General features: G+C 35.5%; 2 protein-coding genes across 6 annotated transcripts; both read left to right on the forward strand.

The window, feature by feature from the left end:
- The first annotated feature begins 795 nt into the window (after positions 1–795).
- Positions 796–3,595, forward strand: LOC106765325 (protein yippee-like). 5 transcript variants are annotated; one of them, XM_014649904.2, is made up of 6 exons: positions 796–912; positions 1,025–1,239; positions 2,433–2,476; positions 2,967–3,075; positions 3,160–3,215; positions 3,319–3,400. In XM_014649904.2, exons 2-6 carry the CDS (start codon positions 1,144–1,146, stop codon positions 3,398–3,400), a joined length of 387 nt encoding a protein of 128 aa, XP_014505390.1. In that variant the 5' UTR covers positions 796–912; positions 1,025–1,143. The 5 variants fall into 5 exon arrangements, with proteins under 5 accessions (XP_014505390.1, XP_022637691.1, XP_022637689.1 ...); XM_022781968.1 differs by having other exon boundaries at positions 810–912; positions 1,085–1,239; XM_022781969.1 differs by having other exon boundaries at positions 812–912; positions 1,121–1,239.
- A 720-nt stretch (positions 3,596–4,315) lies between these two features.
- Positions 4,316–9,859, forward strand: LOC106765292 (mucin-17). Its single transcript, XM_014649865.2, has 5 exons — positions 4,316–5,243; positions 5,392–5,509; positions 6,740–6,854; positions 7,898–9,061; positions 9,339–9,859. Exons 1-5 carry the CDS (start codon positions 5,036–5,038, stop codon positions 9,597–9,599), a joined length of 1,866 nt encoding a protein of 621 aa, XP_014505351.1. The 5' UTR covers positions 4,316–5,035; the 3' UTR covers positions 9,600–9,859.
- The last annotated feature ends 335 nt before the right edge of the window (positions 9,860–10,194 follow it).

Here is a 10,194-nt window from a genome sequence, read left to right on the forward strand (position 1 = left end):
ATTTTATTTTATCTTTTGTATTATGTGATCATAAAAGTATGTGTTTAATATCAGGGTTGAGTATTATGGAAGTACGTGATCCCTCAAACTTTTCAAATGTATTATTATGAAAACTTACGAGATGAATTTTTATTTCTTTAATAAAATATGTCATTAAATATTAATAAATAATTAAATTAAAATAAATATAATAAGGAATAAAATTACTAAGATTTTTTTATTTATTTATGGTCCTCTTGTCTTTAAGTTATTTATCGTCTGTGTTCATCTATCACTCTTTCGTATGCTTTCTTTTGTTTTTGAAACAAAAAGGAGAGATAATAATGTAAGATAGCATGTAAATGTTGCAATTGAGTAATAAATAGTCTTAATTTTTTTTTTGTATTTACAAAAGGAAGTTAAACTCTGTTGAAAAATAAGTTTAAAATAATTTAATCTATTTAAGCTAATATCTAAAGTTTTAATATAATCCTGTGACAGTTCATCAAAGTGAAAAAGAACTTGGAACAAAATTGTCTTGCAAGTAGTTAAGTGAAGCAAGCAAAGGTTATTGATTTCATCGCAATTAATTTAAAAATATTTAAATTATTTCATTACAATGATATTAAAAGAAAACTATAAACAATTTTTTTCATTAGAAATAACCATAAACATATAAATATTAATTAACATTAAACATTACACTTTGAACAAATTTTCCCCCCTTCCATTAGTATTTTATTATTTGATTAGACAAAGAAAATGAAATAGAAAGGAGAAAAGCGTAATACAATAATAAATAAATAATTACAGGGAAATAAGACACGTCTTGTCGGGTTCTCTTTTCGCAGAAAAAAGCGAGACGATTGATTGTTTCTCTCTCCACATTTCTTGCAAGTCCTCTCCTTCTCTTCTCTTCTCTTCTCTTCTCAGGTAATTTTCAACGATTCCCTTTTTCATTTCTCTTCTTCTTCATCATCGTCATCGTAATCTTCATCTTCTTCTTTTTCTTCTTCTATCCTTCATCGATTGACGCTATGTCTAGATCATCACCGCTTCAATTTGACCTTTGCGTGATTTCGCTTTGACTGAGTCCTTTCTTTAGTTTACCCTTCGTCTGAAAATCCCGGTTGATCTTCAGCCTAGAATTTTCCGAATTGAGCTATGGGGAGGTTGTTTGTGGTTCATCTCGAGGGGAAGGTCTATAGCTGCAAACACTGCCGTACCCATCTTGCTCTCTATGAAGACATCGTTTCCAAGGTTGTCTTTTTATTTATTTTCTTTCTTTCACCTACTTTTATGACTCACTTTTCTTTTTCTGCCTTTCTAACTTCGTTCTGGGTTTTTATCTCGTCCCTGTTAATTTTATCCGCTGGATGATGAGTTTGTGCACTAATGTGGGTTTGAATAGTCACTTTATCTGCTTGTCAAGCATTTCTTTTTCTTTTCCTCTGATAGTCTGTCCATACAATTTTGAGAGTACAAATTGTTAATTTTAATGATTGATTTGATATACATCTTTTAGTTATTGTTTACTTTTATTGTATTCCCTTGGCTCAATTTGGGATTTTTTTCTTATTCTTTACCCCAATTTCCTGGGGGAAACATCATGTGGCAAGGCTATAGCATAGATGTAAAACCACTTATGAGTTTTCACCTAATGGCTATTAGTTAAAGCTTTTAGGAGCGTTGGTTATTGTTGTTGTATTACTGTCTTTGCGATCAAGTGATTAACAGTTTAATCCTTGACTGGATTGCATCCTTGTTTACCAATTCTTTTTGCAAATGAACTTAATTGCTAAGATCCTGTTAATCATGAAGATACTTGTTGTGTCATTTATTGTGTTTTGTATTTTTGTTTATAAATTGTAATAGTTAATGGACGCAAGTGCTTGTGGAGCTAACCTTTCTTAGCTGGTTTAATTCTGAACAATTAACTCGTTGCCGCGTATTCTTGGATAATAGATACTTTGCTTAAAAAGAGAGGGTGAAAGTAGATATTTTTCTGGTTGGCTGTATGCCCAGAGGAGAACCGAGAAAGATGTTCTTTAAATTAATGGCTAACCACCGTGGTTTGGCTGGTACAGCATATTTCTTAGAGAAGCTGTGAAAAGCCAAGCTATTTGGATTTTGATTCTTCATGATTTTGTGAATATAAGATGTGCAAATAAATTATTAGTGGCAGAACTTTTGGTTCTATTTGGCCCTTTACTTGCAGAAGTGCTTCTATCCTCTTACATGGAATTTGAACCCACTCGATTATCTCGGTTGAAGAAAATTTGTTGTGTTAAGTAGTATACTTTAATGGGCAAAAGCATCAGTTATGCCATTGTGATAATTTTTCATCTTCATTGTATTGGTTTTGAGCTTTGGCTCACATTGTTTTATTCACATCTCGCCTTCTTCTATAAAATATTTCTGATTTCCATTTTTTCTTTTGCTGTTTTATTTAGTCTTTCCACAGCAGACATGGGAAAGCTTATCTCTTCAGTAAGGTGTAAGTTATCCTTGGTCTTGGAACCTTATTTATCATTATGTGATTGCTAAATGAAACTAAAGATAAACGTTCTCTTTTTTGTATTAATGTATCTGGACAATTAGTGATAAAACTTTGAAATATAGTTGTATGGCAATTATATTGTCTAAAAAAGTTAAGGCAAAAAATCAAGGTATTTTTAATGACACTTTGTTTGTCCTAGAACTTGTTTGAGTGTATACATTACACATTGCTATTGTAGTCCTTGTTTTGTGCATCATGAATTCACTAATGCTTGTCTTTATGACTTGGCAATAGAAGTCATATGTGCATCGCAGCTACATAGCAAGAAAAATGCATAGCTGCACTCTAATCAACCGAAGTATTATGCGGAAGAGATGCCTTTGTTATTCATGGCTTCTCGCTTCTGAATGTCCAAAGATCTAGCAACGTTATGTTTTATAGTTGGTTGTATTTATAGATGCAGTTAATGTATTTTATTCGTTTACAGCGTGAATGTTTCTGCTGGAGAAAACGAGGACAGACAGATGCTTACCGGGATGCATACTGTGGCTGACATTTTCTGTGTGGGGTGTGGATCAATTGTGGGTTGGAAATATGTAAGATTTGTAACTGTGTTTCACGAGTACGATTTTTTCTATTTGTACGTGTAATTTAGCAGTTACCACTTTGGTTTCTTTCAGGAGACAGCTCATGAAAAAAGCCAGAAGTACAAGGAAGGAAAATCTGTACTTGAACGGTAAGAGAAATGTTGTGTGAGAACTGAGAAAACACTCTTAATAGATGAAGTTCTTTGGAAGACAAGTATCTGGTGGACTTATCATGTTTTTACTTATGGCCAGGTACAAGGTGTCAGGTCCTGATAGCTGCAATTATTGGGTCGGCCATGAAGCACATGGTGGAAGTGATGCAGATGACGCTTAGTCATCTGCCTTTGACAATTGAATTGTACATTCTTTAATCCCCTTCCCCTGTTGTTCAACGAATGTGGATTTTATTCGGGCAGTATTGCAAAATCTGCATGTTGTCCCAAAGACAATTTAAATACATTTGATTGTTAATTCTGATGTAAAAAAAAAAAACAACAACTAATGTTAAAACTTCTAAGTTCGAATCAAATCATGTTTCTCTTGTTGTATATTGATCTCCATTCGCTATTATCATTTGCCTGGAGTATTTGGAAGTACTCTAATCATACGGATACTCAAATTAAAAGTGGAAGTTGTTTAATTGAACTTATGAATGTGATCCATGGCAGCAATCTTACAATTTCTTGAGAGTTATTTTACTAAATTTTATCCTGTTATTCATTAAAATATAAAATAATGTCAGTCAGTTATTATGAGAGAAGCTTTTGTACAAATGCTTAATGAAACAGACAAACAGATACAGTTTAAGAACAAAGGCTAATTGATAACTACTCTCATCTTAAATTTGATGAAATAATACTGGTAGGGCCATTCGTATACGAGATATTATCTGTTTGAGTGTTCATTGATGTAGTAGAGAGATTTCCGAATGAACCAAATTCTGATATATGAATAAAGAAACAGAAGTTGCTTAAATGCATGGCATGATTGTTGGCTGTTTTGGTTATCCAAATTAACCGCTCCAATGAGAATCTCATGAAAAGGGTTGGCTTGGCTGGCTTTCACCAATAACTAATTAAGCGCCTAAATTTCTCACATCATTTATTCAATTGTGTACTCTTTTTTCTCTTTGTGCGTTTTTTCTTTTCTTGCTTTAAAAGAAAAAAGTTACCAACTGAAGACGTTAGCCATAAGGAAGTAAATGCAAAAAGATTGTTGGGTGTCAGAATGGAATAAGCATCTTATATATGTATATGTATAACGTAGGCCTTAAATTTATATGGTAACGAGAAACTTGTTTTGGAAACGGCAAATCATTTAGTTGTAGTTAATATAATTTAATTAATACCTAAAATATTGTCCCGCGAGAGAAGAAGTTTGGGATGATGTGGGTGGGGGTTGCATGAATGATGAATGCATAGTTGCGAAGTCAGCGTTGGCAGAAGAATGGAAAAGAAGAACATATTATAATAAAAAAGAGGGTATAACGGTGATTACTCACCCAACTCATCCAATCCATCAACCGTGTAACGTAGGCTTTAAGTGATAAAAATTAAAAAGAAAGAATAGCAGAAGCAGCATCTGTTCTTCTTCTTCTTCTTATTATTATTCTTCTCTCCCTCCATCTTCAATCGAAGTTTCTGGAAGCCCAATGCCCTCATTCCTTTCTTCACTACACTCTCCATGCCTTTGCGTTCCACCTAACCCAACGCCGCGGCACTTTGTTTTTTCCGCAACTGTTTCCAACCGAAGCCCGTTTTATTTAATTTACCTTTTTTAAATTTTAATTTCATTTCTATTTTTGGTTCACGGGGATGCGTTCGGTTGGTGCGTGGTTGTTGAGGTGAATGGGGGAACTCAGTTAGGTTCTTCCCTTCTTTGGGGCTTTTCTTTTTCTTTTTCTTTTTCTTTTTCCTCTTCTTTCTCTTCTTCAATCCATCGATCCCTAATTGTCGTTGCCATTTCTGAGATGAATCGGAGCTTCATAGCGCCGGAATCCAAAATGCAAGACGCCTTCAAGCAGAGGCAAAAGCAATTGGGGGCTCTCAGGTCCTCTGTGCGCGCCAAGGAAAGGGACGACGAACTCGCGTTGTTCCTGGAAATGAGGAGCCGCGAGAAGGAGCGTGGCGATCTCATGCTTCGCGCCGCCGAGGATTTTGACGGTGCAGCCTTGTTGGGTATGAACACCTTCGACGACACTAATTGATTTTTTTTTTATATCGTTTTGTTAATTTTACCGCCAACAAATGCGGAATGGTTGTGTCCTTTGCACGGTGTGACATGTTGTGTTTCCTTTTTTCACTCGCTATGTGTTTCGTGTTTCAGGCTCAAATCCAGACAATTCTCCCTTGTTTAACGTTCCGTCTTCCATGGCGGCGCTGGTACGAAAGACTGGTGCTGATGATTTTCTCAATTCGGAGAATGATAAGAATGATTATGACTGGTATATTCTTTTTGTCTTTCTAACTGTTTTTTTTTTTAATTCTTAACTTTTGTGTCTGCTGTGTTCAGTGCAACTATGTCATTTTAGTTGTTTGTTTTTCCTCCTTTTTGTTGGATAAAACTTGTAAAGTGTGGTTTCTGGTTATTGTTCTGAAAAATAATAAGTTTAACAACTCTTTGTACTTGATATCAGCTCTAGTAATGGAGCAATTGATCTGCTCTACAATGTAAATCTCGCAGAGGAAGCAATTGTAATGAATATCACTTTAACTTTGAAGCTATAACTATCCTTTGCAATTACTAATATGAAATGGACAATTAAGTAAAATTTGTGGCGGAAAAACCAAAATGTGGGGGAAAACTGTCTAGAATGAGTTGAGTTAGACAGATGAGATTATAATTGCATTTTTATGGTGGACTAAGCTTTTTCTCAAATTACATAATCACTTTTTATAATTGTAAATAACTTGATTGTGTTTTCTCACTAACATTTGTTAATTCACCTGCTCCCTTACCAAATATCTAAATAAATCTTTGGTAAAATTTTATGAGAGCATAGAAAACAACGTCAACTGTTTTGATAATTTGGTATCTGTGACCAGAGTCTTTGACATTTTTTCCTGACCTCACATAATTGACGTGCTCACTTTATAGCTTTTCCCTTGTTTTGATATCATCATTATGATACTGGCTAGGTTCGTAAAGTCTCATGTCCTTTTTTCCGCAACAGAGAAGTGTAGAAGATAATGACTAATTAATTTATTTGAAAACTGATGGCTAGTTGCTCTTGTTCCCATGCTTAAAAACAGCCAAATTGTTAGAAATCACATATCCATCTGCATTCAGCGCTTTAGACAACTGCAAAATGCCTTTTAATCAATTTGGCTATTTATTCAACTTAACAATTAATGTGTCTTCGTAGTTCCTTTCTTTGATATTTCTTTCTAATAATTATTTTTAATCATAAATTATTAGTAGGACTGTATCACTGTTGCTAATTTTGTTATTGACCTCATTCTTATCATGCATCCAAATCTGAAATTGCTGACTTTAACCAGGTTCTTGCGTCGGTGCTGTGTGTTTGAAGCATGGCCTAATAATAAATAACTTAACAGGCGCTAATATCCGAACATGGTTTTACATTATTTAAGATAGCATGGCATTTTTGGCGATCTGAGCAGAACGGTTAATGTTCAGATTGGGGCTTAGCATATTTTTTTTTTCTTTTCAGGCTTCTAACCCCACCTGGGACTCCCCTTTTTCCTTCTTTGGAGATGGAATCAACAAAAACTGTTATGAATCAGCTTGGGGCTCTAACTTTACGCCCCACATCATTAAAAACTAGAGTAAGGCATTTTATTGGATGTTTTAGATTATGTCAATTATTTTATCATTTTATCGTAATTTGAAGATATTGTCTTGTACTTCTGGTTTTAACTGATTAACAAAATGGTACATTTCCTTGTAAACTTCTGGTTTTGATTAAAGTTCGTCTGTTAGCAATATCATTATTATTCTTTATGCCTGATGAGCGTAAGCAGAAATAAATGATTTTAGGAACGGGTGAAAAGTAGATTTTGTGAATTATTGCATAATTTCAGTTATTGGTGCCTGATTTCAGTTATTGAAAAGTAGCTAATTGGCAGACACTGCCCCCTCTAGCAGTGACATCCCTGGGCTACAAACTTCATGCTTATTATTTTGGATGTTTTCCAACTTTCCATGACATGCATTGGTTAATTTATTTGTAAATAACGGGATCGTTGCTTTAAGTATCCTCTCTTTCTCTTTTTCACTGTCCTTTTGCCGTTTCTTCATGGCATTCCATATTTGGTATTTTTAGTTAATGTTGGGTGTGTCCTTGTCCTAGGTCCCTAGACCAAATTGATGAATTACTTTAATGATTTAGGTAGAAGTAAAGAGGCTAAATTTTTTGGAAATTTGCAATGTGACTACATTGCAACACTTCAAACAAAAAAGGTGTCCAAGCTTCACAGTCTATTTGGTAGGAAACACGGGGCCTTTTTGAAGGGGGTTCCACTATTAGATATGTTAATGTTGAGGAATGAAGCTCTATTACTTAGGTTTTTTCTTTTTCATTGTTTGTTTTTCAGTTCTGTTACTTTGTTTAGGAGGATTCCTTACCCCTTTTCTGTCTACATAAATTTCTTTCATAAAAACAGATTTGTCGGTTCCACGGAGTAAATTGATAATACTTTTTATACTGATAAAATCAAAGATGTGTAATGCTCTGCATCTATTTGTTAGTTCAAAGTAATTCGTGATTGTGCTTTAACATATGGTTCATAATAGTATGATTTTGTTGTTTTTCTTTCATGCTAATGGTCAGAAAATAATTTTTCTTGTATTTGTTTCGTTGTTATTGTAGTTGGCAAATCCTCCGTCAGAACATACTGGAAGGAGCAACTTAGTATCTAAACAACCAGCCTCCTCCCCTGGGTTGACCTCTTCAGGTGGTGGACTTAGAAGGCCCTCATCATCAGGGAACTTGTCAGAACTAGCTGGAAGAAGCAACTTAGTATCTAAACAACCAGTCTCTTCCCCCGGGTTGAGTTCTTCAGTTGGGGGAACTAGGAGGTCCTCATCATCAGGGAATCTGGGATCTAGATCTGTAACTCCTACTGGACGACCTACATTGACCACAGTTTCAAAATCATCTAGACCTTCGACACCCACTTCTCGGACAACCATACCATCAACTAGGGCAATGGTAGCAACTACCAAGACCTCAGTTTCTTCAGCCAAGCCCGTGGTTTCTGCTACTAAGGCTGCAGTTTCTCTTGGTAAAACTTCTACAGTACCTGCTGCTAAAACCACAATCCCATCTAGATCCTCTACACCTTTGTCAAGATCTACTGCAAGATCTTCAACACCAACAACCAGAACTACCTTACCTGCATCGAGGCCTACTTCAAGGGCATCAACCCCAACTAGGCGGCCAACAACACCATCTAATGTACCCACCGTATCTTCTCCGTCTGTAAAGACTTCTTCAATCTCCAAGTCAGCTCCTGTGATGTCAAGGCAGCCAATAACATCACCTGGCACTTCACCAACTGTGAAGTCAAGCCCAAGATCATGGAAGCCATCTGAGATGCCTGGCTTTTCACTTGATGCGCCACCCAATTTGAGGACAACGCTTCCAGAAAGGCCACTGTCAACAACTAGGGGTAGGCCTGGAGCACCCAGTTCACGATCCTCTTCTGTTGAGCCTCCTTCTATTGGTAGACCAAGGCGGCAATCGTGCTCTCCGTCTAGAGGACGTTCCTCCAATGGCATTTCTCATCCAACTGGAAGCTCTATGCCGGCAGTTAATCGTGGGTACTCCAGAGCAAATGACAATGTCAGTCCTGTTGTAATGGGCACCAAAATGGTTGAGAGGGTAGTGAATATGCGGAAATTGGCACCACCAAGGCTGGATGGCACGAACTCTTCCCATAATCTTTCTGGTAAATCATCTTCATCTCCGGATACCTCTGGTTTTGGAAGGTCACTCTCGAAGAAATCCTTGGATATGGCAATAAGGCATATGGTATGCACTTCTTCACATTTTCTACATTAGTTCTATCAATTGAGAATATATTTGTAACGCACTTGCATCTCAAACACTGGATCCAAAGAAAATATTAAATGCTGTGTTGGCATTTTCCCTTTGTGGATGCATTATGTCTTGACGTTATTTAGATATTTGAGAGTTTGTCATTAATGGCCTACATCTCATTTATACCTATTATTAATAATCAAATTAATCAGAACTGATGAAATTGTATTTTTTTCCTCCTAATAACATTTCGTTTCTCTTGGAACAGGATATAAGGCGAAGGGTTCCAGGCAATTTACGGTCATCAATGATGACGAACATTCCAGCATCTTCAATGTATAGTGTGAGATCTGGTTCTCAGCGTAGCCGCACTGTTAGTATCTCGGGCTCTCCTCATGCCACTAGCAGTAATGCTAGTTCTGAAGTGAGTGTAAACCCAAATGGTCTTTGCTTAGATAATAGTGAAATAGACGATGATATTGGCAGTGAAAGAAGTGGTCAATCTCCTGCCAGTGTGCGGGGTAGGTAAAGGAATCCTCTTATCTACTCTTAATGGTTCAACCATTCTTATCCTGAGTTTCAGCCATATTAGATTTTTATATGGAGCCAACCATGCTTCAATTCATGTAAAGTTACCGGAAGTGGAAGCTATTTGTAATTTAGATAGATATCACCTATACGCTGAAATTGTAATACTCATTTTTTTTAAGTGGTGTTATATCACGTGAAAACTCTAGAAACTGTGTGGCATTGTATTTTTGAGAAATGCTAGCAACATGTGATTTTGCACTCTTTTTAGCACTTTTTTAAAAATTACGACTGACTTCTCTGGTTGTAACCTATTTATTATACGAAAATATGATTTTATTTAATCAATATTAAGTAGTTTTCGAATTTTATAGAAACTTGTTAATTGATTCACATAATAAAACTTTTAATTTAAATATTAGTCCAAGAAGAGTTATTCTCTAAATATGCTTATGTTAGGTTTCTATTCTATAACATTGTTGCATGATTTGATTATAAAATGTCATTATACGCCTCCCACATATGTATTATGCTTATTATTTTAATTAAACAAACATCCTGAATAATGATAGTATTTAAGTATTTCTTTTTTTTTT

Source organism: Vigna radiata, chromosome 6 (assembly GCF_000741045.1).
Source record: "Vigna radiata var. radiata cultivar VC1973A chromosome 6, Vradiata_ver6, whole genome shotgun sequence".
Classification (NCBI taxonomy): domain Eukaryota; kingdom Viridiplantae; phylum Streptophyta; class Magnoliopsida; order Fabales; family Fabaceae; genus Vigna; species Vigna radiata.

Excerpts from the sequence above, each read along its gene's own strand:
- LOC106765325 (XM_014649904.2), top strand. The coding sequence starts at position 1,144 with ATGGGGAGGTTGTTTGTGGTTCATCTCGAGGGGAAGGTCTATAGCTGC. Across the intron at positions 3,076-3,159 it reads CAATTGTGGGTTGGAAATAT|GAGACAGCTCATGAAAAAAG; the intron begins GTAAGATTTGTA and ends GGTTTCTTTCAG. Across the intron at positions 3,216-3,318 it reads GGAAAATCTGTACTTGAACG|GTACAAGGTGTCAGGTCCTG; the intron begins GTAAGAGAAATG and ends ACTTATGGCCAG.
- LOC106765292 (XM_014649865.2), top strand. The coding sequence starts at position 5,036 with ATGAATCGGAGCTTCATAGCGCCGGAATCCAAAATGCAAGACGCCTTC. Across the intron at positions 5,244-5,391 it reads TGACGGTGCAGCCTTGTTGG|GCTCAAATCCAGACAATTCT; the intron begins GTATGAACACCT and ends TTCGTGTTTCAG. Across the intron at positions 9,062-9,338 it reads ATATGGCAATAAGGCATATG|GATATAAGGCGAAGGGTTCC; the intron begins GTATGCACTTCT and ends CTCTTGGAACAG.